Source organism: Panicum virgatum, chromosome 3K (assembly GCF_016808335.1).
Source record: "Panicum virgatum strain AP13 chromosome 3K, P.virgatum_v5, whole genome shotgun sequence".
Lineage (NCBI taxonomy): Eukaryota > Viridiplantae > Streptophyta > Magnoliopsida > Poales > Poaceae > Panicum > Panicum virgatum.
The window spans coordinates 33,029,273-33,057,061 of NC_053138.1; the positions used below are offsets into that span (position 1 = coordinate 33,029,273).

At 47.8% G+C, this 27,789-nt stretch overlaps 2 protein-coding genes and 1 long non-coding RNA gene across 7 annotated transcripts; 2 read left to right on the forward strand and 1 right to left on the reverse strand.

The window, feature by feature from the left end:
• Nucleotides 1–4,640: 4,640 nt before the first annotated feature.
• On the reverse strand, nt 4,641–7,977 carry LOC120699041. Of its 5 annotated transcripts, XR_005685167.1 has the most exons (8): nt 7,781–7,970; nt 6,961–7,034; nt 6,149–6,408; nt 5,384–6,059; nt 5,251–5,310; nt 5,054–5,164; nt 4,939–4,978; nt 4,641–4,861 (listed from the first exon to the last, which is right to left on the reverse strand). It is a non-coding gene; the product is annotated as an uncharacterized LOC120699041 (long non-coding RNA). The 5 variants fall into 5 exon arrangements; XR_005685169.1 differs by having other exon boundaries at nt 5,384–6,408; nt 6,961–7,332; nt 7,781–7,974; XR_005685166.1 differs by having other exon boundaries at nt 5,384–6,408; nt 7,781–7,972.
• Nucleotides 7,978–15,543: 7,566 nt separating this feature from the next.
• LOC120699042 (ERBB-3 BINDING PROTEIN 1-like) lies at nt 15,544–18,801 on the forward strand. Its single transcript, XM_039982906.1, has 10 exons — nt 15,544–15,740; nt 15,864–15,960; nt 16,583–16,667; nt 16,754–16,903; nt 16,995–17,148; nt 17,356–17,571; nt 17,648–17,784; nt 17,867–17,958; nt 18,182–18,364; nt 18,568–18,801. Exons 2-10 carry the CDS (start codon nt 15,864–15,866, stop codon nt 18,630–18,632), a joined length of 1,179 nt encoding a protein of 392 aa, XP_039838840.1. The 5' UTR covers nt 15,544–15,740; the 3' UTR covers nt 18,633–18,801.
• A 2,049-nt stretch (nt 18,802–20,850) lies between these two features.
• Nucleotides 20,851–26,363, forward strand: LOC120699043 (ran-binding protein 1 homolog a-like). Its single transcript, XM_039982907.1, has 4 exons — nt 20,851–21,177; nt 21,277–21,428; nt 21,532–21,657; nt 25,790–26,363. The coding sequence occupies exons 1-4, from the start codon at nt 20,990–20,992 to the stop codon at nt 25,996–25,998; spliced, it is 675 nt and encodes a 224-aa protein (XP_039838841.1). The 5' UTR covers nt 20,851–20,989; the 3' UTR covers nt 25,999–26,363.
• Nucleotides 26,364–27,789: the final 1,426 nt, after the last annotated feature.

Sequence of the window (27,789 nt, forward strand, 5' to 3'; positions counted from 1 at the left end):
TGGCAAGGCGGACGCATCCGGGCCGGCACACTTCTGTGACCTTGAAGGGCCCCTCCCAGCTGGGGAGAGTTTGTGGAGCCCGGCAAGGTAAGGGCCTGACCCGTGGGGTCCGGCTGCTCCGCCCTTTACCACGTGGTTACGGATAACTACATGGGCCTTGCTCAAAGTAAATTGCAAGAAAAAAATTGAGCCCCTAATCCATGTTGAGGTGAATTCAAAGTTTCAACTAAATTTTCTCATGGTGTTGATGACTTGCCGGTCACCTCTAATCCATATTGAGGTGGATTCAAAGTTTCAACTGCTTCTCTATCAAAACATCACGTGATCTTGAGCTGGTTTGAATCAATGAACCTCTCCAAACCTCTCGATTCACCAATCTAGGAGGTGAGCACAAAGACCTCGCACAGTCAAACTGAGGCTCCTCCACAACCTTCTTGAGAGGGCACAATTGTTTCACCTTCTTCAAGTCATCTAGGGAGTTGCAACTCTCAAGAGTAACAAGTCTATGACGCTTACTTGAAGACTCCCTAGTGATATAAAGCTCAAATTATTGATGCAATACACTATAATGCTATCACACTCACAAGGATGCAGTCTCTAAGCAAAGAGTGAGTGAGTGAGAGAGAGGTGGTTGGCTCAAGAATATCAAAAAAAATGTCAAGAAAGCTTTCCAAAGTGCCAAGAGATCACACCCACCTCTTGAAAATCCAACAGTTAATCCCGTGGCAACAGAGCTTTCACGAACTATCCGCCTCACAAGAATCGAACCGTTCACTATTCAAATCCAACTGTTAGAAGTACAATAAATGTGTGTCAGAGTCGACCATTTAGCCTTGGCAGGCTATCCGAGCCCATAAGATGGACTGTCCGCAGTACAAAACCCTGAGCACTCATAGACGATAAATGTCTCTGAGTAAAACTAGAAAGATTGACGCACCGTCTGCTCCCTAGTGTGGACAGTCCACCGTGCAAAGTTTAGGTGCAATTAGAACCAACAATTGTTCTGACTAAATCTTGAAGTTAGGTGGTGGACCGTCCATCCCTATGGGTCAGACAGTCCACCAAAAACACTGTTGGCGCTCCATAAGTACCCATTTTATCCCTTGTTTATCCTTGATAATGGCATGAATTTAATATCAAAATCACTAACTGTCCTAACCCCGGCCTAATTATTGGTCGTTTTCACATTTGCACATATATTTTGGAGGAACTTCATTTTTGTAGGTTTTTGCCCTATTTTGGAGCATGAAATGACGAGGCACGTGATCGAGCGCTAACACGGAGAAAGACGAAGGCCAAAGCCCAAAGGAAGGACCAAAGCCCATGTTGATTCGAAGCACATTCATACACATCCATCCTCCAAGAGAGGCCAAAGGACCAAGCCCACGAAGATGAGATCAAGATACTTCAGGATTAAGCAAAGCAAATGAAGATTTAAGGAAGGATTCCCTAACCTATCCTTTCCTCGAAGATATCTCCAAGATAACGACATCCAAAGGGGTGAAATCGTGAAGGACATAAACTCTAGAAGATGCGAGGAGTCTACACGCAAAAGATGAGACCGAGGCGGGCCCAAAAGAGGGTAGGCCAGCCGGCCTAGGCCCATGAGCCGGCCGGCCTAGCCCGTTTCCGAGGCGGTTCGGCCTCCCCTTCGACCGGTGACTTCCTCGGCTCATAAATAGCTCGCACCTTATTCAACTCGGGACATCCATCCACCCAGAACTCGACGAAAACTTAGGGCCAAGATCGGAGGGAGACGACGACCGCCGCAAGTCTTCGAAGTTGTCTAGGAGATGGCTTAGGCCGCCCCTAGCCGCCATGGCCTCCCTGCGTGGTTGTGCCATGGCGGAGTTCATGAGCTAGTTGGATTCATCGATGGTGTGCACACGGCGGTGATGATCCAAACACATCTATTATGTGAGTAATGATAATCATGTCTTCCGAATCTATTAGCGATTATGTCTCTCCTTTTTTATTTCGTTCTTGCCTTGGGTGCGCTTATTCCTAGATCTATTTTCGAGATAGATTGCATGGGGTGTTCTTGTAGCTTTGGTGGCTAGGAGTTCATACCGGATCTACCCAAGTGGGTTCGACACGTCTATCGTGCTTCGGGGTGCTTTTGTCCAAAGGGAGCGTCGTGACAGGGCGTGGCCTGAGTAGGGGGGTTCCCGAGAGGTTGGATTGGAGGTTTTGATTTAAATATGCTATTGATTGAGATGCATGATTTATTTGCTCGTTAGCTTGAACTACAACTAGATGACGATAGGCCTAGTCATGTCTTTGGTTTTGTTATGGTTACTCCTATGTTCATAGATGAGATCAACCTTTACACAACACTCGTATCTATTAAAGGTTTACTCTATATATGCAATTCATACTTCTTGTTAGGATAGATCCATTAGATTAGATGGAAAACCTTAGGTAGTTCTTTGTCGATCCATGGATTGATAAACCTTGGGGGAGTACTCTAAGGGAAAAGCTACCACGATCCGTGCGCTTGCGGTACATAAATTGGGGCGCTAAGGACTGTCAACAAACTTTTCTGGCACCGTTGCTGGGGATCGGCAACTCGAACCCTAGGGCGATCTATCTAGTTTTTTGGACTAACCCTAATTTTTATTATTGCATATACCCTTGTTTTCTTGTTTGTGTCCTTGAAAGCAGGTGGAAAAAGCTAGACACCAAACTTGGACTTCGAGAATTCCATAATCCACTTCAACAAATTTGAACAATCGGTAACAATATGATCGAGGAGCCTCGACATGGAACATTAACAATGTCCACATCGACATGACGGCAACAACATCAAGATTCGCTCTATAGTGGTAGGTGCTAAATTTTGTTAGTAGCCCAGCATCCGCTATAGAGTCCCCACTCCCCAAAGCAAAAGATGATAAATAAGTTACGCCTCCGTGTCAATTAATTTTAAAGACTAATGTTTTCGGGAAGAATTGTTTGTTCAAGCAATAGGTATGAAGCATGCCCGCGAAGAAAATCGTGCGATCATCATCATCTAGGAAGTGTTACTATTGTGATGAGTTTTTCGTCCAAGATCAGAAAAGTGCCATGAGCAAATAATAGATTATTTTGAAGCTCCATCAAGTCTTCTTTCCAACGGATCAAGAACCATCAACTGTGGAGATCGGTGCGAAGAGTTATGGTAAAATCTTTCAACACTGCGCGTTCTGAAATTCCTCTGGACAGATTGCAGCACTGTAATAAAACAAGCATAATTTCTTTATCTGGAGTCCAATTGGGGCGAATGACCACTTGTTGGAAAGATAATTTGATGCACCTTGCAATGGAGCAGAAGTTTGGTACATGTTCTGCACTGGATGAAGGGGAATTCAATAAGGACAGAGGCAGTAGCAACCGACGAAGAAGGTGATGACGATGTCAAAGGATGATTGGAAGGCTGTGTACGCAAAAGATGATAATTTGAAGTGGACCAAAGTTGGAGGCAACAAGATTAGAAGAACCACGACACCACCTATCTTCTCCAGTGGGATGCTCGATATACTTCTAATCAATGGTGATGACCTTGAAGCCTAGGGACGCACGACACTACGCTCGCCCGCTCATCGCACTGCCCAACCCTCCCCCATCTGCCGCGTGCTGCACTAGAACGTGCCACCATAATGGCCCTGTTTGGTTCCCCGCGCTAGGGAGTACTAGGAAACTTTGACCGCTAATTACGGTATTAAATAAAGCCAGTTTACAAAAACAACTCCAGAACCTCTGCGCTAGGAAACCTGAAGAATCTAATGAGATCTTTGACCGCGTGATTAGAGGATGGTTACTGTAGCATCATTGTAGCCAATTATCAATTAATTACTGTCATTAAATTCGTTGCGAAAAGTTATACTCATCCCTAAAAAATTTTTGTAAATAGACTTCATTTAGCACTCTATACATGCGAGTTTTTTTCGGCTTGTGTGTGCTAGGAAAACCAAACAACACCGATGTCCCTGCAGTGTGTTCTCCCGAAGCCGCCGGGCGTCCTCGGCGGTGTGATGACAGCTGGTCCCGTCGAGTGCGGCAGCGGCAAGAAGCCCTCAGAGGAGCACGCCGCCATGCAGTTGCTGCTCGGTCCATTCTCCAGGCCGGTGCCGTCCCGCGGCCATCACGGGTAGAGGGGAAGAAAAAGAGAAGCATCCGAGTTGCCTTTGGTAGTGGCGGTGGTGACCCATAGCACTAGGAGCAGATGAGAGCTCAGTGGTAGCTGCTTGGATGTGAGATGGATTAGGATTGGCTTGTCTGACGGAGACCGTACCCTGCCGATGGGTCTGTTGCTCTCGGCGTGAGTGTCCACCAGCCGTAATCAGGTAATCGAAGCTTTGGTCAATCTTGCATTCGACTAGGTGTGTCTCCATCTGCATGTTGTTCTTTTTTTTTTAAGAATTCTTGAGGAAATATGCCAGACAAGCTTTCACACTTTCAGTATTACTTCTAATATTGAGCACCTGGTTGTGTTACTGACCAATATTATCAAATCAAATTAGGCACTGAACAACTACCCACTACATGCTTGACTAAATACACTTTTAAATTTACTTATGAGATAGCAATGGCCTTTATCATGATACGAGTACTTTGCGCGCGCCCATGTGTTTTGTAATTGTATGTATATAATCTTTGGCAAGTAAGAATAATAATAATTTTATTTGGTAAGTTCCTGAGCATGCGAATATATTAACAGTAAAAGTTTTGATACGTACATCGACACATACATAGATACAGGGATTACACGCACGCACGCACACAAGTATCAAAAGATGAGTCGTCTGGGCTTCGGTCATAATATTAGATGTTATCTTGTTCATTGTTGCAGAACTAGGTAGTTTTGTGACTTGCTGCGAGCCTGAAAGTTGATTGATTAGTGTGAATTGTCAGATCTGTATTATTGTAAATTAAAGTGATTTGTAATAAGAAAAGTACCTGTTTATTAATTACCAGTTCTTTGGCTCGCGATCTGAATCTGCAATGATTAAATGGGATTCAGATGTTGATGCTTGGAATTGTTTGCTGTATATAAAAAGTTTAGTAAATCCACCTGCATAATAGTAGGCTTCATTTGGGTCATCGTCGTCTGAACTTTCTCCTGAATATGCGAAGCCATGGAAGGTAGGAAAGTTTTTCATCCTTCTTTCATCTTCCATTTCAGCTGTAATGGTGATTGATCTGTACATAAGAATGTAGCTATACAGAAAGAAATGTATTCTTTTTTTTAGGAGGAAAAATGTAGCTGACCTTCAAACACAACTCTATTGCATTCCCTCACCATGTCTGAATCCACTTCTTTTTCTTGATCTGGTACAAAAGAGTTATGGATTAGGTTGTGGTTGTGGCAAAATTATTGCTATAATGGAGTGATAATAATTACCTTTAATGTGAGATGAATTTTCTTTGTGCGGATGTAAGGCGCGACAAGGATGATATTGCCAATCAGAGGCGTTCTTGTTAGGCATAGATAGCTAGTTTTCATAGTAACAGGAAATGTATGTATCACTGTTTCATATCCAGAACGACGTGGATATGAAAGAAAACCTGTCGTTGGAATGGAATTAACATTTAATGCATCGCCTTCAACGGTACAGATACCTGTTTTTTTTTTTGTCCATGGTATAGGTTTCGATGTCACAGTAAGGATCAAGCAGGACGGAAAGGCTTTTCATGTGAAATGCATGGGGAGGTATACCATGGATATCTATTGTTACTGGAACACTCCATGCTTGGGTTTGGCATCTTGCATCATCAGACCATGGTGCTAAGGAAAATGTGTAGTTGTTATCAGTGAGGATTTGGTAGCTAAGGATTGTGTCATAGCTTGTTTTGTCATCAAATTGCAAGATAAAATCTGGTGGAAAGCAGGATATGTCCATTGGTTTGGGTGATGCTGGATAATGTCGTGCAAACATGGCCTCAACATCGGAAACAGTTGGTACTGGTGGAAGGGATGTGATTGGTTTTGCAACAATGGCTAGCTGAAGTTTTGCTAAAGCTGTTTCCATTTCATCACCAAGATCTATTAGTCCAAGTGCGACGTTTGAAGATGAAGCCTTAAAGACAAAATATTAATAATTAGTACGGATTGAATATGAGTTACTGAAATATTGTAATATATAGCGGAAAAATTGCTTTGTTTTACCATTTGCTTGCAATGTGAGGTTAAATGATGTGCGAATTTCTCTGAACTTAACTTGGCGGAGCTATCTGAAATTAGAGATTATGGCCCATAATTCAATGCCACATAATATTGTCGAGTTGTCTGCAATCTCAGTGATGAGAGATGCATATGGTAAACGGCATTCGGAAGCCGCAGCATGGAGGAGTGCGATTGGAGATGGTCCATCTACAAACATGGTGTTCTTGTAACAGTGCCAGATGATCCACCTCTGCTTTGTAGAGCTATTGTACAAAAGTTATAGAAAAATAAAAAAAAGATAAATACAATCAAAGGAAAGAGAGAAAAAGTAAAAGGTAGAAATGTGTATCAGACAAAAGGAATTAGAAAAGCAAATTTAACTAAACAGCAGGAAGTTAGTACATGTAACTTTAGGAGGCCGATTCAGTGTAAGCAAAGGGAAAGAATAAGGAATATTAAGTCTGAATGGGCATAGAGTTTTCAGTTTGAAAACTGCAGGAAGGTAAGTAACAGTATATATGTCACAATAATTTCAGCAAGTTGTTCACTTGAATTCTATTAATAGGATACAACATGCCTATTGTTATTGCCAATCCAGTTTAAGTTTATATATACAGATAGGGTGCACATATAAGTGCAGGTTTTATTATTAATTTTTTTTATTAATTTAAATTAGCTATGATTCTGGCAAAAGGTAAATGGACAACAGCTTGCCATGTATTTGACATTTCTATTTGAAACCATATGGGTTGGGGAAAATAAAGAATGCAATTGGAATTATTAGAAAGCATTCAGGAATGTCAATAGTAGATTACCAGCAATGTCAAAGTTGATGTGGAAAATGCGACCAATTCTACTGGATTTTTTTCTCCGAACAGGTCATCTCTTACTGTGTAGCACACATAGTAGAAGGTAAATGTATCACAGAATTAGTAATTAAATTGAGAAAATGGTAACAAATTGGCAATATGTGGCTATTTAGTATGCAGCTGTCATGCAGAGGAATGCGAAGTATTTGTTTTTTTTAATCTCGTTTTTTAAAGAACAGTTAAGATTAGAGGGGAAAGTGAAGTCGTGTTTGATTGTTTTTAAGGATGAATGCAACTAATGTTTGTTTAAGTATGCCTGCAGGGAGTACTTGTCGTTGCCTATACAATTATGTGAACCAAAATAGCAGTTACACCAACCTGCGCATAAAGAAAAACTGCTGGTAAATTTGGTGACGAAGATCGAATATGAAGTAGAATGGCAGCTAGGGGAGCAGCTAGTGTAGGGACCTAGTATGTAGTAGAACAGCAGCTAAATCTAAACTGGTCGAAACATTGGGGAATTAATTCAAACAACTTTGGGGGAATTTAATATGCGGCCTAGTATTGGGTGGCGCACATGTGGAGGAGCAAGAAAAGTTTGGGCAAAAGGACGAAATGGAGGTAGGCAGTCATTATCAAAACAAATCTAAGCGCCTGTTGTAGAACTGAATGGATGAAGTTGGATCTGTGGCAGAGTGAATGATTCAAACGGCTGGGGGGAATTTAATAGGGACCTAGGATTGGGTGGCTCACATCTGCAGGAAACAGAGGTTGGCGGCCATTATCAAAACCTAAGCATTGAAGAAGGGGAAGGAAATGATCATACCAGATTGAGGGAATGAAGAGGCTCGCCGTTGGTGGATGCCAAGACCAGTGAAGCTGTTGAGGAGAGCACCTTCAGCAGCTGCACGCGGAGGTTGAAGCTATTGACGGAAGAGTTCGTTAGAGGAGAAAGTACGAGAGAGAGGCAAAGAGTGCAGAAAGAGGAAGAGGGGAGGGGAGGGGAGGGGAGCACGCGAGACGGGACGACGCCAGAAGATTCGAGCAGGGCGAGGGGGCGACCGGCACGGAAGTTACTAGGACCGTACGATGTCCATCACGTGGTTAATATTTTTTTTGATTGCGTGGACGAATGAGGAGCCGAAAAAGTGTGCGTCTTTGACATATAGAGACATGTTTTTAGAATTTATTTTGAATGCTAATTTAATTAATATTTAAATAAATACACTTTTGAATTAAAATCTAATTAGATTCTTAAATAACGTGCGTGTCGCACGTGCGTCTATGCTTAGTATACACTAATATGACAGCAAAGATTTCCATTTGGCCCGCAGCCCGCAAGCCCGCCCGATAGCCCGATTTTTTGGCCCGGCCCAAGCCCGGCCCGGCCCGTGCCGATTCAGGCCTGGGCCAGCATGACCCGGTAGGTCGTGCCGGGTTTGGGCCGCCACCCCAGCACGTCGGGCAGCCCGGCGCTCACGGGGGGAGCAGGCCGGCCCATTTAAGGCCCGCTGCCCCCCAACGGTCAGGAGCGGGTGGAGGGGGGAGCCCGCAGGCCGCCGGCCAAATAAACCCCCCCCCCCCCCGCGCTCCCAACCCTAACCCTAATCCCATCCCCCATCTCCCGCAGCCGCAACGCCTGAATCCCCCCCGCCTCTTTGCGACTTCGCCTCGCCTGGCTCCTCCGCCGCGCCACCGCTTGCCATCTCGCCTCCCTCGTCTCCGGTGACAGTGAGTAGATGTAGATCACAGTACTCGCCGCCTCGCCTGCTCGCCGTCTCGAGCCCTCGTGGCTCGGGGCTCCCTCCTCTCGTTGCCTGGGTTGCTCGACCCTACCTCTGCCGACTCCGACCCCCGGACTCCGGCCACCCTCGAACGTCGGATCCTCCTCTCCCTTTTTCTCTCGGCCTCTCCTCCACATGCACGCATCTCGCCGCCATTGGCCATCCCCCCTCGTCTTTCTTCGGCTTTGGGCTCCGGCTGCGCAGGTAACCCTAACCCTAACCCCTAGTTCTTAGATCTAGGCCTCAACTTCTCGATTCTCTTGTTCGTGGTTTTGGATCTTGAATCTTGAGTTCCCTTCCCCCCTAATCCCCCTTCTTCATGGGCCATGGCTGTGACACCCCAGCCCAGGGCTTAATAGGATTAATAGGATATTGTCGCGGGATTTCTAGGGTACCCACAGCCGGGTGGCGGAACGCACCCGCCTCTTCCCAGTGAGGGAGTTCTCGGGGGAGTACTAGGCAGTTGGGCTAATCTTGCACTGAGGCGAGGTACGAACCCGCGGGTGGGACCACTACCGTGATGTGTTTCTACGCAACTTGATTACGTTGGTGCGCTTATGGAGAGAGCGAGCGTCCCGGACCCCTGAGGCCGGTACACCTGTTGCCAGGTTCAGGTACTAGAGTGCTCTCCACAGGGCGATGAAGGTGTAGGCTTAGGGTATGGAACCAAGCTAAGCGGCTACACAGACTTCGGATCGCTCAGGGAGCAAGCACTACTTCCCGGACCTGGCTCTTGCCGACCGTGGCGAGCGGTCTCCGCCGGAGCGGGCCACCGGGGTGGACTTGGAGCGACCGTGGCGAGCGGTCTCCGCCGGAGCGGGCCACCGGAGTGGACTTGGAGCGACCGTGGCGAGCGGTCTCCGCGCGGAGCGGGCCACCGGAGTGGACTTGGAGCGACCGTGGCGAGCGGTCTCCGCCGGAGCGGGCCACCGGAGTGGACTTGGAGCGACCGTGGCGAGCGGTCTCCGCCGGAGCGGGCCACCGGAGTGGACTTGGAGCGACCGTGGCGAGCGGTCTCCGCCGGAGCAGGCCACCGGAGTGGACTTGGAGCGACCGTGGCGAGCGGTCTCCGCCGGAGCGGGCCACCTGAGTGGACTTGAGTCGACCGTGGCGAGCGGTCTCCGCCGGAGCGGGCCACCGGAGTGGACTTGGAGCGACCGTGGCGAGCGGTCTCCGCCGGAGCGGGCCACCAGAGTGGACTTGGATTATTGCTGACGAACCAAAGGAATATGTCACCGGACCTCATAGTAAGGTGCAAGAAACCAAGCCTTATACTAGAAGAGAGCCCGGGACCTCTAAGGACAGCAGTCTCGGATACTAGAGTACTTGTAACAAGGTAGTGAAGTACATAAACTTAGGGTACATTACCAGGCTAAGCTACGCGGAGCTCCTCTACCCCAGGATACGAGTACCACTTCTCCAGAGCAGGTCTTTAGGGGTCCGGACTGCCTTCCAGCTAGAAGGGGCGTCCTCACCTGAGTTCAAGCCGGCAACTTAACTTGGATTGCTAACAGCAAAAGAAAAGACTCTGTTTTGGGGGGAAGAGACGGTTAACCAAGAAATAACCAACCAGAACGAAAGAATGTAATCAGGGTGGAGTCGAGATATGACTAAGAAAATAAATCTCCTTTATTATTGTGGTTATCACAGTATACATCAGAGGTCGGGATTACGAGGTCGGATCTCCACCGCTCCGGACCGCTTTTTGCCTGTTTGCGTGATAGGGCCATAGGTCGGGTTTACAAGGTCAGACCTTGACCGCTATGGACACACACGTAGGCGCCACGTTTTTACAAAGGAGGAACTCTCTTAATCTTTTCTTAGGAGTAACCTACGGCTGCATGCTATACATCGTGTTCTTCTCCGGCTGGAAGTGGTACGGCCACTCCTGAATTCTTCATAGTTGTCGGTGGCGAAGGCGCCCTAGATGTGCCTGAACTGCATCATCTAGCATCACCTCGGGAGCTCGGGGGGCCACTCCTTGCCTAAGAGCTGTCATATGCTTAGGTAGCACGAGACAAATTCTTTGGCTTTGAATGGAAGAGGCCCCCTGCCGCCGCCGTCCGCCACCGGGAGCCAGCCGGAACGCCCTCCGCTGCGGCAGGAGCTGGCTTTCCGCCCTGGCGCAGCGGGAAAATGTGTGCCCGTATGGACGAGCACGGAGTGTGGAGAAGGGCGGTCGTTCGCTGGCTTGTCCTTGGTGCTCGCACCAGGGGCCCCCGCGCCTGGCGGGGTCCTGTCTGCAGCAGCACCAAGCACCTCGGGTGGTGCCGGAGATGACACGACGACACGATCAACTTCCTCCAGGATGGCCATCGGCTCCAGGCTCCATGTTGAGAGAAAGCCTTGAGCCGACGCCATACCGCCGCAGAGGAAGCATGACCGTTGCTTGAGAGAAAACCTTGAGTCGACATAGGGGTAGCAGCGCCCAGCGGCGCCTCCGCCATGCGTTGCTGCGCCGGCTCCGAGGTGTCGCAGTGGCGACGCACAACAGACGCCGCTGCCATGCGCCGCCGCACCGTGGGCGTTGGTGCCCTAGTGCCACGGCATGTGGCGTGGGTGACGCCCTGCCTTCCTTCATCTTCTCGTTCGCCATTGCAGAGGATGAACACAGCCCCTGAAGTCTGCAGATCCAGCCTGCGCCTGACTCCCCACGGACGGCGCCAAATGTCGCGGGATTTCTAGGGTACCCACAGCCGGGTGGCGGAACGCACCCACCTCTTCCCAGTGAGGGAGTTCTCGGGGGAGTACTAGGCAGTTGGGCTAATCTTGCACTGAGGCGAGCACGCAAGAACACCCGATCTAGAGTGGTTCGGGCCGCCGGAGCGTAATACCCTACGTCCACTGGGAGAAGTATTGTTCTTGGTTGTGAATGAACCTATCCTCTGCCGGGTCTTAGCTTTCACCCAGTCTGAGGTTTTCTTCTAGCGGCGCCCCCCTTTTATAGACCAAGGGGGTGCGGATACACTGGACGTTGGAGCCCCGACAAGTGGGCCCAACGTGCTGTGCAACATACTGCGCAGAGTACTCAAATGACTACAGTGGTTACGAATCTTTCCTCCGATATGCTTCCATGCGCTGCTGGCTCTCTGACGAAAGGAGGTCTTCTCTTGTCCCGTCAGCAAGGTGACCGTTGGGGGAACGTAGCTTGCGGCGTGACCTGTTGAGGCTATTATGTAGGCATCATAATGGGTGGAGTTGAGCCGTCGTATCCATCTGTTATGGCAGACTGACAGGCGCGGCGTGGGTGGCGCCAGCGGTTCCATTATGCACCTTGGTAATACGCGATCAATAGTGCCCCCTAGTCAAAGAATCGCCTCGGCTTCTACTGCATCAATGCGGGCGTCCACCTACCACAATAAATGCAGTGGTGGGTGGGGCTTAGTATGGAGACCAAGCGGCCTTGTACACGTGTCCGTGCTTGTAGACACGTGTCGGCTCCGGACCACCCCAAGGCAGGGCGTCGACTTCTTCCCTTAGCGAGGGGTCCGGTTACCATACAAGGGGTCCGGGACCCCATGAGGGGTCCGGGACTTCCGCAGGGTCCGGACCACTCGGGAGGTCCGGAGCCCCGGCTGTTCGGGCTGCCCGCCTCTTCCGAGACACGCGTCGTTCCCGGATCTTTCCCAGTCGTGAGGCAGGTCCGGAACCGTTGCCAAGAGATCAGGACTCCGGACCACAGGGGTCCGGCTGTTTGGACGTAGTCAGGAATACTACAAGGCCCTTGCCTAGACACAGCAAGAAGGGGTACTCCAGTCCTGGGGTACCGACAGATACTCATACCAACAAGTTGCAACTTCTTTTCCGGAAGCCGGTCTCCAAAAAACTCCGAGGTTAAGCGTGCTTGGCCCGGAGCAATTTGGGGATGGGTGACCGACCGGGAAGTTATTCCCGGGTGCGCACGAGTGAGGACAAAGTGTGCAGAAAAGACATGTGTTGGTCTGTGAGGGCAGTCTATGTCCTAGAAAGCTGTCAGATGTAAGCGGGCCCGACCTCGGGGAGGCGGGACGTTACAGAATCTCACCCCCTTAAGAGACCGATGTCCTCGTCGGTCAATCCCAAGCCAGGAACGTCCTCTCTTGGCCATGTCCCGAACGTCCAATGCCAGCAGCTCATGTGCCACGTCCGTGCGTCCAGTGCCAATGGTCACTGTGCCACGTTCGTGCGTCCAGTGCCAACGGCGCATCCCAGATGCCCGCGCACTGACCCGCCACGCGCCCGTGCACATGCCGGTGGCATCTGCGCCCCGACGCGCCCGTGCTCATGCCTCCGCACTTACGCCCGTACGTGCTCGTGAAACCACGAGAGTCGGCTCTGATACCATTCTGTAACATCCCGCCTCCCCGAGGTCGGGCCCGCTTACATCTGACAGCTTTCTATAACATAGACTGCCCTCACAGACCAACACATGTCTTTTCTGCACACTTTGTCCTCACTCGTGCGCACCCGAGAATAACTTCCCGGTCAGTCACCCATCCCCAAATTGCTCCGGGCCAAGCACGCTTAACCTCGAAGTTTTCTGGAGACCGGCTTCCGGAAAAGAAGTTGCAACTTGTTGGTATGAATATCCTATTAATCCTATTAAGCCCTGGGCTGGGGTGTCACAATGGCTGCAGGTCTTGTGCTGCTGCTAGCTCTTGCGGCGCAAGGCCGCGTGTCGTTGAGGAACGGAGTTGAGGAGGCCCGAGGAGGTCGTCGTGATGGACGACAGGGATGAGTACACCATCAACGATGACCTCAGAGCATGTAGGCTTCCCGGCGACGATGAGGATGAGCTGGCATCTGGCGGCGAGGCATTGTTCGGTACCTCTGGTGCTCCAATCAATGTTGATGGCGGTGATGATGCCGGTGGTGCTGGAGGTGTAGGTGCTGGGAACCCTCCTGCTGTGATGCCTTCCTCGACTCCATCCGTCTCTACTGGCACTAGCACGCACAAGCATAGATCTGGTGCCTGGAAGGACTTCGACGAGATCTTCGAGATCTTCATTGGTGCTAATTATGGTTTGGTTAATGGTGAGCCACTACTCAGTGATGGTCATTGGGCTGTTGCTGAGATGATGAATTTTCTTGAACTATTTTATGATTCAACTGTTGCTTTATCTGGTGTTTACTATCCAACCAGTCCTTTGATGCTGCACCATATTCTTGACATTGCTGGTCATTTGCATGCCAAAGAGTCTGATCCATTGCTAATTAATATTGTTACTCCTATAAAACTAAAGTTCCTCAAGTACTGGCACAACATACCTCTTTTGTATTCCTTTGCTTTTATCTTGAATCCTAGAGCCAAAATGAGAGGTTTTCAGAATGTTCTTCAACTTCTTTCTCAGACCATTGGAACTGATTATTCCAACTACTTCAGTGAGGTAAGAACTGAATTGTACAGACTTTTTAACAAATATGAAACCAAGTTTGGTGCAGTTCGATTGCAAAAGGCCCTCTCAAGCAACATGATCTTCTGGTAAGAAAAGAACAACATGGGGTAAGATATATGGGAATGCTGCCTCTAATTCTTCAACTCCCCTTGCATCTGCATCTGCATCTGCTCCTCATATAGCAGTTGTTTCTGAGTTGTCTTTCTTACTTGGACAGTGATATTGTCACCTGTTTTGATGATGACTTTAACATTCTAAGTTGGTGGCAGGAGCACAAGTGTATATATCCCATTTTGTCCATACTTGCTAGAGATATAATGTCTGTTCCAGTATCTATTGTTTCTTCAGAGTCTTGCTTTAGTCTAACTGGCTGGGTGATCAAGGAGCGCCGCCGCCGACTGCTGCCTCAAACGGTGGAGATGTTAACCTGTGTCCAGGACTGGGAGCTGGGTGATGCAAGGGCACAACACGACATTGAGAAGGAGGTGATGGAGCTGGAGAATGCAGAACAAGGACCTGCTGGGAGAAGAAGAGCAATTTGATGAAAATCAGTAAGTCACTAACAACTTGGCTGATGCATTCATATTTTTGTTGATCAAATCTCTAATGCAAAATCGTTTGCTTGCTAGGACTGTCTCTACCACTGCGTCTGCGCCATCTGTCTAGGGAACATGATGAAGTGATGGCCTTTTGAGCTTTTGGGAAATGGCAAGCAAAACTGCAAGAACCAAGATTGCATTGCATCTGTGTGTGAGAGTGTGCATCTATTGATCATTCTTGTAATAAACTCATTATGTGATGTAATGTAATGAACAATTAAACTTGAATTATAGATCTAGGCTGTACTCTTTTTTTTCCTTCCTAGGGTTTCTCACAAGGGTGAGTTTTACCTAGGAAAGTTTTTAATGAGGCAGCTACACTTGATCACACAGATTAAGTGTTAAAACAGATCTATAATTCATCCATCACCCCTGTTATGAACTTTATACTATGAAGGGGTGAAATTTTGATTATTTGATTGCTTGTGTGTTTTTTACTTTTTTTTGTGTGTCTATTTTTGGATGTAAAATGAAATGTGGAGTCGGTGAAGTGGTGGATGAAATAACAAGCCATGGGCTGGCCCGGGCACGCTATTGTGGCCGTGCTTCACGGGCTGGCCCGACACGAAAACGGCCTGTGGGCTCGTGCTTGGGCTGCCACCCAGCACGACGGGTGGCACGGCACGGCCTGGTATCCTCGTCGTGCCCGGCCAGACCCGATCAAGTCGTGCCCGGGCCAGCCCGGGTCCGTGCCAGGCGGGCCTAATAGACAACTATAGGCGCGGCCCAGAACCCAGCCATGACGATCTCACCTCCAGACCTCCTGTCCCACCCGTCGGCGAGGTGCCAACCTCGCTAAGGCCGGCACCCGGCCCCATTCGCCAGCGAGACGCGAGCCTCCACTCTAAGCCCTAGCCAGACGCCGCCGCCTCACCCCAGCCCCGCTGCCTTGCCTCCATTTCTAACCCCCCCTCCCGAAGCCCAAACCCTAAACCTAAACCTCTCACCCCAGCCGCCGCCACCACCGCTTTCGCCGCCGCCGCGACTCCCCTCCCTGCCGCCGACGTCCCCCGCCTCGGATCGAAGCAGTGAGTATTTTCCGTCCCCTTCCACGCTCCCCGTGCTTGATTCGCCCCTTTTCGTTTGGCTCCTGTCACTTTCTCGAGATTTCTGATCGCTTTGGGTGTTGTTCGTGCTGGTTTGTGCTGTAGATGTCGTCGGACGATGAGGTCCGGGAGGAGAAGGAGCTCGACCTCGCATCCAACGACGTCGTCACCAAGTATAAGGCCGCCGCCGAAATCCTCAACAGTAAGTTCTACCTTGCCTTCTCGCTAACCTTATCATTTGTTCGTTTGACCTGCTGTCTGTTGCTGCCGCGTGCCTGGGGATTGTATGGTATTCTCAGATAGAAGGGCAGTGTTTGGATTTTTTAGGGTCGGCTGCTGCTGGTCTATTTTAAAATTCTTAGCTGTAGCTGGATTTAGCTGTTTGGTGAGCTATGTATGCATTTATTCTGGTGTTAAAATTGATCGTGATGACAGTTTTTGAGAAATGGGGCTTGATATGTCAAAGTTGTTCATATTGACTGTGATGGCAGTTTTTGAGATATAGAAATTGGTAGTGTTTGGTTTCTGGTTTCAGTTGTGTGGCCTTATCAGTTGTGGGTTCCAGAGGAGGTTTATACTCGTAGTACGGCACTATCTGCCTGCTCCATTTTCTTTGGAAGTGTTTTTTTTTCTCTGTATTCTGTATTGTATGGAGTTTAAGTATGAGAGCATGCTTTTCTTGATGTTCGCTGATAGATCATAGATGTAAGCTATTAAGGTTATGGTATTAAGTATGTGGTTGGGTGATTGTGCTTGCTCTAGCATGATGGTTCATAGTAGTATTGGAAAGGCAATGCTTAAGTATTTTGACCCTTTTGGAACAGACGCTCTGAAGCTGGTTGTATCTGAGTGCAAGCCGAAAGCCAAGATTGTTGACCTTTGTGAGAAGGGTGATGCTTTCATTAGAGAGTAATGAATCTTCTTGTGCCTTCATTTGCTTTATGCTACTTGCTTGCTAATTTGCATCCTTACATGGACTTCTTTCTTGGGAATAGGCAAACTGGGAATGTCTACAAGAATGCAAAGAGGAAGATTGAAAGGGGCATTGCTTTCCCAACCTGTGTATCTGTGAATAACACAGTCTGCCATTTCTCACCGCTTGCCACTGATGAGGCAGTTCTGGAAGAAAATGATATGGTTAAAATGTAATTGAATTGTCTTGCTCCAACTTGTTCTGTAATTTTCTTTTTTGGGGAATTATATTGTGATCCTAACAATTATCTTTTCATTTGACAGAGATATGGGCTGTCACATTGATGGTTTTATTGCTGTGGTGGCTCATACTCATGTAATTACGAATGGGCCGGTCACTGGAAGAGCAGCTGATGTTCTTGCTGCTGCCAACACCGCAGCAGAAGTCGCAATGAGGCTTGTGAGACCTGGGAAGAAGGTACAGTCTCTTTCGCAAGTTATATTTTCTCTATCATGATGTTGTCTGCCCCCAGGCACATTCTTTATGCTTTCTCTGTTCATGGTTTAATATTTGTCCCTAGTATCTGAAAAAAAATTAAATTGGTGACCTAGTACTACCTTCTGAATTGTGGGTGGGTCTGATTTGTTGGTGCTGTTACTAATCCCCTGTTTATATCTTCTTTAGAACAAGGATGTCACTGAAGCAATCCAGAAAGTAGCTGCTGCTTATGATTGCAAAATTGTCGAAGGTGTTCTTAGCCATCAGCTGAAACAATTTGTCATTGATGGTAACAAAGTCGTGCTCAGTGTCTCTAATGCTGATACTAAGGTGGATGATGCTGAATTTGAAGAAAATGAAGTATATGCAATTGACATTGTCACTAGCACTGGGGAGGGAAAGGTGAGAATATCTGTTACTTGCATATGATGCTTCTCTTTTTCCTGCTTGCTTACATTTTTGTTAATATTCATGGCAGCCCAAGTTATTGGATGAGAAGCAGACCACCATCTACAAAAGGGCTGTAGACAAGAATTATCACTTAAAGATGAAAGCATCAAGGTTTATTTTCAGTGAGATCAGCCAGAAGTTCCCGATCATGCCTTTCACCGCTAGGTTAGTAACTGCAGACCGATTTTTCTGATGCGATTTATTATGATTATGCCTATTGAAACATGAGGTCATGTATTTATCACAGGGCATTGGAAGAGAAGCGTGCACGCTTAGGCTTGGTGGAATGCATGAACCATGGGCTATTGCAGCCATACCCAGTACTCCATGAGAAGCCAGGTAGAGAAATAGTATCCTTTAGACTTGAATGCATGAATTAGTTTTTCAACATGTCTAAACTTCTCAGCTTGGGTTATTTACACACCTATTAAGGTTTGTGGGTTTATGGTGCAGATTGATTTGTGTGCTCATTTGTAATTCTTAAAGCTTTTCTAGTCACTGTAATCTAGTTGTTTATTGTAACAGTAGTAAACTAGTAATACTAAGCGGTTGCATCGTGTAGGTGATCTTGTTGCGCACATAAAATTCACTGTGCTGCTGATGCCCAATGGATCGGATAAGATTACATCACATCCGCTACAGGAGTTAAAGCCCACAAAATCCATTGAAGACAATGCTGAGATAAAGGCATGGCTTGCTTTGGGGACAAAATCCAAGAAGAAGGGTGGTGGAAAGAAGAAGAAAGGTTTGTCCAGGCAGACTCAAAGCTCATTATTTTGCACCTCTAAGCTCCATGCTGACTTGCTGAGTCTGTTCTGCGATAAACAGTGACACACTACTTTGATTTGAATGTTCTATCTGTTCCACAATTCTAGTGCCTTTTGTCTACATGTTAGTTGTATTATCTGTTGGACTTACTCATATGCATTTGTTTATTCATGAATATAGGCAAGAAAGGAGATGCAGCAGAGCCTATGGAGGAGGCAACAAATGGTGCTCCAAGCCAAGAATAATTCTGATTTTTTGAATTGCTACCTCTAGTTTTGTTCATGTTTCTTTGCTGCATCTGATGGTGTTATATTACATTCAGTTGTGGAAAAAATTGAGTACTGTTTCAACTGTCTTAAGAAATGACGCATCCTGCTGCACATTATCGCATCTAATGACAAAGATAATTATCCATGTGCCCTGCTCGCGCTAGTTCTCTCTTCTTGCGTAATCTCACGTTCCTTGATAATTCTGAGGTACTCATCGTGAAAAGATGCATCCTGGAGGTGGATCCGCTCATGGCGCCTGAATTTTGTTGATAGGCAACTTATGTTTCGTCCTTTTTGGTATATGTTTTTTATTATGCTCTGGGCTCTAGGCTCTGTTTTTCCCCTCTGTTTTTCCCCGTAGATTATAGGGTTAATTGGATCTATGCCTTTATAAATTTGCAACTTCTGAGTTATACTATTACAAGTCATGTATTCTGAACGATGCCATTACAGTTGGTTTGAACCCTGTAGAAGAGGAGAAATGATGAAGGGGATGAAATGTGGGACCGGATATCAGCGAGTGGAGAGAGGATTGTAGCAGGGGCATTTTGGTGAGGAGGCTGATGTCAATGCGAACAGGATTTTAGCAGAGAGAAGGAAAAAAGTACGGCGGAAGGGGATGATAGACGGGTTTACATGTAAGTGGAGAGAGAATTGTAGCTAGGGCATTTTAGTCTATAAAAAATATGGACGTCAAGATTAGGTGCGTGATCATGCGTGAACTTGGATGTTTGCCTCCGTACTATATTTGAGAAAAAAAGTTATATTATTTATGCTTGAAAAACAAAACATACTATATTAAAAAAACAAAATAGACGCCGGTTATTACATCGCCGACGAAACTCCGATAGGGTGTCCAACGGATCGGATGTGGTCGGACACCCACCGCTAACATCCTCCACTCATCTGCTGGCTTGCTTGCCTCTCATCCTCTGCATTTGCGTGTGCCACCCGCTCCCTCCATGGCTGGGGCGGCGCCCTCACCCACACTTCGGCCTCCTCCCCAACGCCCCTCTCCCACCCAGTATCCTCCCACACTGGCAGTCCCAACGTTCGCAGATCTGGTCCCTAGCCGACGGTGGCTCCTCACCCACCTCTGGCGTCCTCCTCCCCCACCTCGGTAGCTCCTTCCCCACCCCGGTGGCGCCCCCTCCCCTACGGGGCGTCCGCCACCCCGGACTCGCGCGCCATGCCAATGTGCCTGCGCCTGACCAACAAGCAAGGTCGCCGAGACCCTTTGCCGCGGGCCCTCGTGATTGTCAAGTGGTCGCCCTAACACTCACCGATGCATCCAACGCGGCGGCGCCACCGCCGCGGTCGGCGGGGACTCAGGCCTCCTCGCTGCACACTGCCACCTCCCAGACATGGCAGCCAAAGGGGCCACTGCATCCAGCTACTCCACTCCTTTCCGGGCCCCGCATCCCCGGGCAGACCGAGGTGGCCCGTTGCGAGAGGAGCACCACGAACACGCAGCCCGCGAGACCCTTCACTCCGACGGAGTTGCAGGAGAGTCGATGGCTCTCTCCCACCCGATGCACGACACTCTTCCGACCCCGGCAATGCCCTCTCTCTCTCTTCTCGGCGACCGAGCTTCCCCCACCCTGGTGGCCATGACGCTCCCCGTGTTGGTCACTCTCTCTCTATGTTGCAGATGTACGTTTCAAGTGTTCAGACGTATGTTGCACTTCTTGCATGTGGATGTTAGCTATAGATGTTGCATATGTTTCACAGACATGTTGCAAATATTTAATCTGGATGTTACATTTTCATTGATATGTTTTATGTGTATTTCAAATGTTCCATAAAACATCAAATAGATGTTGCGGTGGATTTTTTTATTCATCATCAACGGATGGCTAACAACTATTTCAGCATTTTTGTTGATATCGCAAATCTGATTTTCGATGTTGCAAATATTTCAAATAATTGTTGCAGCAGCATGTTCTGTGTTACATTTGATCCGGTCATGATCCATAGATAATGTTGTGGTGAGATTTTTCTCTCTGGTAGTAGCGTCCAATAAGAGCACCCGGATCAGTTAAAAAAAAACTTGCAATAAACCGTTGCTGTTTTCCAACCCCCGCGTTCTCCGCACGCAGTCATCCCAATCTTTCTGCCTGCTCTCAAAGAAAAAAAAGATCCCAATATTTCTGCCAGTGGGCCCCATCCCCGCTGGCGTGCCTCCCCTTCGGCCTTCGTTCACAAAACCCTAGCACGCGGGCGCAGCCAGTCCTCTCCCCAAAGCTTCTGGAGACATCTTCTCGTCTCCCTCCCGCCGTCGCGTTCGCGTCCTCTTCGAATCGAGTCGAGAAGCGCCGCGATCGAACCAACGCATGGCGGACAAGGAGCCCGTCGCCGTGCGCCCCGAGGCGGCCGAGGAGGAGGACGACGCCTCCGCCGCCACCGCCGCCGCCGCCGCGGGGGAGGAGGAGGACACGGGCGCCCAGGTGGCCCCCATCGTGCGGCTCGAGGAGGTCGCCGTCACCACCGGCGAGGAGGACGAGGATGTACTCCTCGATATGTCAGATGCCCCACTTTCCCCTCCTTTGGTCCTTGGTGCGCGCGATTGCCCTCGCCTCGGCTCGATTCGGTCCTGATTTGGGTTGGTTGGGTTTCGCAGGAAAGCAAAGCTCTACAGGTTCGACAAAGACGGGAACCAGTGGAAGGAGCGTGGCACGGGCACTGTCAAGCTCCTAAAGCATAAGGAGACCGGCAAGGTCCGCCTCGTCATGCGCCAGGCCAAGACGCTAAAGATCTGCGCCAACCACCTTGGTATCCCCCTTCTCTCTATTTGAAATTCGCCATCGGGATTTGATTGGTGCTGTTGTTTGATCCCAAAGAGTTGTGATCCTGATGCCACGTGCTGTGTTTGCAGTGGTCTCGACCACGAAGATGCAGGAGCACGCCGGCAGCGACAAGTCGTGCGTCTGGCACGCTGCGGATTTCGCTGATGGTGAGCTTAAGGAGGAGATGTTCGCTATCCGGTTCGGTTCTATAGAGAGTGAGTTCTTCTACCTCCTAGTTCATTCGGTATCTTGTCCTAACTGTATGTTTGACGTTATAGAGCTTTCAAGTCTTGTAGTTCTAAAACTTAATCTGATTGTATGGGCTGTGAGGTTGTTCTGCACTTAAGATGATAATATGCCTTCCCCTTTCCTGTTATTGCAAAGTGACCAAACTAATTGGCTTACCAAAATAAAAGGTCATTTCTTTTTAGAGCGATTTTACAATTCAAGCTGTTCTATCAATTGATGCTTAAGAAGCAATTTTGTCATTGTACTAAATTTTCATCTTATATGATTTCATTTTTTATCCATTGATCGGCTTTGCAAAACTAATTATTGTTGGAAAGAGGATTTGCATAATTTCCTAGCCTCTGCAAAATAAGATGATTTGTTCATGTGCTGTAGCATATTGTAAATACTAAAACCTCATAAAAGACCAAATTACCTATATTTGCTACAAGGCAGGGTCATTGGATGGGCACTAGACATTGATTTTTTTAACATGGGAATCCACTAATTCCATGGTTTGTTAGTTGTACCGATACAGTATTTATAATGTACCACTATCCTGTCTTTACAAAAAGAACTAGTTAGGGATGTGTCGTGGGTCGAAAGGGACTTGATCATGTCATATCACCGGAGGTGTGCCATGTGGTATGATCAATTGATTACAATCTATCGGAGTTTATCATTTGCTTAGTTTACCCACTGTAACGCCATTGCATAGTACCTTTTTACCAGTTATTTGTCTTCATGTCAAATTTACGTGATCTAAATTTACCCTGCAACATCCAAAGTTTTAACAAGCCTTGGCTCCTACCACACTGTACACTCCATATAGTTTTGCGTTTTTTTTTCTTTTCTTTTGTCTTATAACATTATCCTCGATTTGTGAATTCCTGAGCAGTCCACACAAAAAATACCCAGACTGTTGCGGATGAACATATATGTAGTGATTACTTGATTTGCAGAATTCCAGAAGTATATATATCAGGGTCTGGTAGTATAGCCACCTGTTGCCAACCTATGGTTGGCGCTTGTGTACGAGCATATATGTAGTGCTTACTTGATTTGCAGAATTCTAGTACATATATCACGGTCTGGTAGTATAGCCACCTGTGGCCAACCTATATTACAGATTTACAGTTGGTTGGCACTTGCCAGTTGCAGTTCTTAAGCACGGCTCACAAACTCATTCTGTATTTCTGTTTTGGCAATATAGTATTTTTTTATCGCTGCTCTAGATTTGAAGAGAATTCTTTTTTACAAATTGTTCAATGTCTTCTTTTTGTGCGTCCGGAGTTCAAATGAGTTCCTACTGGCAGTCATGGGCGTTAACTTTGGTTTATCAGCATTCTCCTTATTTTTTTAAATATGTTCTCATGTATGTTTTGTGTTGGCCCCAGTTTGGTTTTAGTTCTGTTGGTGCAAACTAGCTAAATATTTGTGTTAACCTCCTAACTAACTCAGTATTTATTAGTTACAGTGTAATATTATGTTAGTGATGTTTTTTTGTCATTTTTAGTGCTATGGCGTTGCCTATGGTATACTTTTGTCTTTTGTTGTGTGTTTCTCCTCTGATTGCAGCCACTTCACTAGTTTAATTCCACTGTTAATTGGTGTAGTTGAATCTTGGTACAGGTGTAACATTTGTACTGCAATACATCAGCGCAGCTGAGGAGTCAAGGGCCTATTGGGTCTTAGCCCATTAGGGTTAATTAGTCGCTTGCTTAGGGGTCAAGTAAACCTCTTTATATAAGGAGAGGAGATGTATCAATCTAATCAAGCAAGAGATTAGAAGGAAATCCCTTCTCTCTTGCCGGCCGTGGGCAAAGCCCCGCGACCGGCGTTCCCAGCGCCCCAGCAGCCCTAGCTGTCTCTCTCTCTCTCTCTCTTCCTCCTCAATCCTCTCAGCCCAACAGCCACCATAACAATTTGGTATCAGAGATCAGGCCCCGATCTGCCCACTCTACTGCCCCTGCTGCGCCGTCCATGTTCCCCACCACGGCGGCCATGGCTGGCCCTGGTTCACCCGCCGCGCCGCCAGTTTTCAACACCGCCACGGCCACCACGCCACCGCTGCCTGCGCAACAGTCTACGCCTCCCGCGGGCGCTCTCAACGCGTTGCGACGGCCGTCTACAGCATGCAACGCCAGATGGACGGCCGTCTACAGCATGCAACGCCAGATGGACGACCTCTCAGCACGTCTGGCGGCGCTCGCAGGCAGGCCATCGCCCTCCGCGCAGCCATGGGTCCGGGGCATCCCCGCCTTTCCGGCGGCAGTTCCTGTCGTGCCGGAGAGTTTTTCCGCGCCACGGGTCCTTCCTACGAGTTCGGCGCCCGTCTCCTTCCCGTCGTTCACCGCCCTAGCCCCGTGCCATCACAGCAGCACTGTGAGGGCCTCTTCTACTGGAGCGTGGATGGCATCCAGGTAGCGGTGGCGCAGCTGCAGGCAGCGGCGAGCTGCTGGCATCCGGTCGTCCCTGCAACAGTAGCCTTGCCGCCGCTCGGGAAGAAGAAGACATTTGCGCAAGAGGATGTTTGTCATGTGTCTGTGGCGGTGCGGCTGTAGGCTGCAGCACGCGGCCTCCTAGCACGGCGTCGGCTGCAGGATATGCGTCGGCAGATGCACGTGGCGGCCTTGACGGCGGTCGACCTCGGCAAAGGGGGGGCGTGTCCTTGTTCCGTCGGACGGCCACCAGCAATCGCACTGGTCTGCTGCTGTCTTCATGCACGAGCAGGGTGTCATTTCTGCGGTCAGCGAACTCCAGCTCTGCGGCAGCGGCGGTAGGGGAGGCAGTTTCCTCTCTTTCACTGGCAGGGACGCACTGTCTAGCGCCACCGTTTTCCGCTACCGGCCGCCGTGAGGACGTCTCCGCTGGTCGCGGTCCCGATTAATTCTAGGTGGCTGTACCCATGCACCCCCCTCGTTCCGATGGTCTCCATGGGATCCAGGCGGCTCCAGGCGTGCAGGTCCAGCATGCGGAGGGTGTCCGCCGTATCTTCAGGAGTCAAAAATAAAGAGTCGCAGTTTATTTAAAATAAGCTGAGATGTAAAAGGCTTATTCTTAGGTGTTTGGTTTGTGCCTAGTAGACTCATCGTTAGTTTGCAGCTCAGGCTGCAGCTCGAGGACGAGCTGCATGTCCAGGTGGGGTGTAGTGTTAGAGGAGTCAAGGGCCTGTTGGGCCTTAGCCCATTAGGGTTAATTAGTTGCATGCTTAGGGGTCAAGTAAACCTCTTTATATAAGAAATTAAGAAGAGGAGATGTATCAATCTAATCAAGCAAGAGATTAGAAGGAAATCCCTTCTCTCTTGCCGGCCGTGGGCAAAGCCCCGCGGCCGGTGTTCCTAGCGCCCCAGCAGCTCTAGCTGTCTCTCTCTCTTCCTCCTCAATCCTCTCAGCCCAACAGCCATCATAACAGCAGCATATTACCTGGATTGTGATCTCATGTTTAGACTATGTATTGTTTTGCCTCCTTGGTTAAGTTTATTTAGAAAGATGCGTAGTTCTGTGTTCTAAGCTATGCAGCACAAATACGGATATGCGTATCGGTATCGGGCCGATACGAATACGGGGATACGTCATTTTCCCAAAAAAACCCGATACGCGGATACGTTTTAGTGATTTTTTATAAAATAAATATTAATGCATTTTAATGGTAGGAAAAAGAAAATAAAAAAGAAAAGAAGAAGAAACTAAGAAAGCTCAGCCCAAGAGACCATCAAACAGCCCATATAACCTTCCTTTTTTCTGGATCGGTCGATCGGAAGCAGATCCTCTGCTCTCTCTCTGCGATACGTTCAATAGAGTATCCGATACGTACCCAAATAAGTATCCGATTTATGTTTCATTTATTTTTTTTTACGGATACTTCTCCGATACGTATCCGTCGCGTATCGGTATCCGATATGTATCGGATACGTAATTCGCACCTCCTCTGGAGTATCGGGGTAACGTAGGTTCTAAGTCCTTCCAGTCTGTTATTTTGTCTGTTAGTCGAGTGCTCCTTTTTCTTTTCCTCTTCTGTTCGTTGCCAAATTCCTAGTCGTTGGCACTTATAGGATCTTACTGAATTTCATTTCATGAAATTATGCTGACATCAATGTTCCTTTGATCTCATTATAGACTGCAAGAAGTTCAAGGACTTGGTCGAGGAGATTGCTGAGTCTCTTGCAAAGGATGAAAGCAAGGTCAATGAAGATGGTTCGTCCACAGCAGGATTGCTGGAGAAGCTCACCGTAAGTGAGAACAAATCTGAGGAAGGTGTGAAGGGGGAATCCACAGAATCTGGCAAGGAGGCAGAAACCAAATCCGAGGCTACCCCATCTGAGTAGTGGTACTGCACACTGCAAAGAAGATTGCCCAGTGGCGAGTCAGTTTGTCTGTCCTTCTCGCAAGTGAAAGTTTGGTACTCGGTACCCATGAAATATGCTGCTATCCTTTGGGGTGAGTCGGAGCAGAGTCATTGAGTCATCTTCTAAAGCGCGCTCCTGTCTGGGTAGCCTCCATTGTTTTAAAAGGTTACCGTTCCTGAGTTCAAGGTTGGCGTTTGGATTTGGTCTGGTCTGGGCTTGGTTTTGTTAAAAACTTGAAGTTCATTGGTATGAGTTGGAATGTTTGGTATGTGAGTTTGCAGGTATTTCGCTGCATGGATCGTTATGGACTGCGTTATATTATGATACATGTGTTATACTATTTACAACTTTTGTCAACGCCACGGGGAGGCAAGGTTTTTTTTTTGTGGCTACACGGGGAGGCAAGTTAGATCAGGTATCTTATCTCATGTTTATACACGTGATTTTGTATGTACACGTTTCCTGCGCTGGAAATGCTTCTGCGAAGGCACAGGGGAGGGCGCTCTCACGCAACAGCATACGCTTTGTCTCACACAACGCACAGGTCATGGTTCAGATATGTTGATAGCTAGTTTCCAAGCGCTCCTATCTAAAACTATTTTTTTAGAGATATTTCAATCCGTAAGAACTCTCTTAATTGACTCATCTTAGATGTACTTCTACTCCTTTTTACATTATCGGTATGCTTTATAATCCCACTATGCATCGGTACGTGTCCAAACCATCTCAACTAATGTTGGGTTAGGCCCTGTTTAGTTCGTGAAATTTTTTAGATTTTGACACTGTAGCACTTTTCATTGTTATTTGGCAATTAATGTCCAATTATGGACTAATTAGGCTTAAAAGATTCGTCTCATACTAATCAGTTAGACTGTATAATTAATTATTTTTTAAACTACATTTAATGTTTCATACATGTGTCCGAACATTCGATAGGACGGGTACTGTAGAAAATTTTTTGGGAATTAAACAGGGCCTAAGTTTCTTCTCAATTGGTGCCACCACGACCCTGTCTCGAATAACTTGATTCCGGACTCTCCCTCCTTGTGTGCCTGCAAAACCACTGCAACATCCGTAACTCTGCTGCACTCAGTTGCTGGAAATGTCGCCTTTCTGTAAGCCATCATTTAGCACACCAGATAAATCGTTGTCCTATGGAACTTACCTTTTAGCTTTTGTGGCACCCTTCTGTCACATGGAACGCCCGAAGCTTGACGCAATTTCAACCAACTAGCTGAAATTCTATGCTTGACATCTTCATAAATGTCGCCATCCTTTTGTAGCAATGATCTGAAATACCGGAAAGTATCCTCATTGAGGCTAACGTCCCCACCCTTATGCCTAGTCGCGCTAAAAACGCACATCATGTACTCGGTCTTGGTTCTACTAAGTCTGAACCCTTTCGATTCTAATGTGTCTCCATAGCTCTAACTTCCTATTAACCCCTGTTCTACTCTCGTCAACTAGCACCACATCATCACCACTAGCATAGGATATCACCTTGTATGTCCCTTGTGACTTTATTCATCACCAAAGCAAATAAATAAGGGCTCAATGCTGACCCCTGGTGCAATCCTCTAACACTAATTACAATTTACACACAGCTGGTGCCCCGAGTTTAACAGCTCGAGGGTGATTCGCGGTCCCTTGTGCGTTCGGTTTCCTTTTGCATCTCATTCTCCGCTCCTTTGTGTTGGTATTGGGTGGATTTGGGCTAGGGATATATTGGCCCTGTTTGATTCGATTATAAGTTGATTATCGATGGAAATA

Coding starts and splice junctions, on each gene's coding strand:
- LOC120699042 (XM_039982906.1), top strand. CDS start 15,864: ATGTCGTCGGACGATGAGGTCCGGGAGGAGAAGGAGCTCGACCTCGCA. Junction 16,904..16,994: donor GAAAATGATATGGTTAAAAT/GTAATTGAATTG, acceptor TTCATTTGACAG/AGATATGGGCTGTCACATTG. Junction 17,149..17,355: donor TTGTGAGACCTGGGAAGAAG/GTACAGTCTCTT, acceptor TATCTTCTTTAG/AACAAGGATGTCACTGAAGC.
- LOC120699043 (XM_039982907.1), top strand. CDS start 20,990: ATGGCGGACAAGGAGCCCGTCGCCGTGCGCCCCGAGGCGGCCGAGGAG. Junction 21,178..21,276: donor GAGGATGTACTCCTCGATAT/GTCAGATGCCCC, acceptor TGGGTTTCGCAG/GAAAGCAAAGCTCTACAGGT. Junction 21,429..21,531: donor GATCTGCGCCAACCACCTTG/GTATCCCCCTTC, acceptor CTGTGTTTGCAG/TGGTCTCGACCACGAAGATG.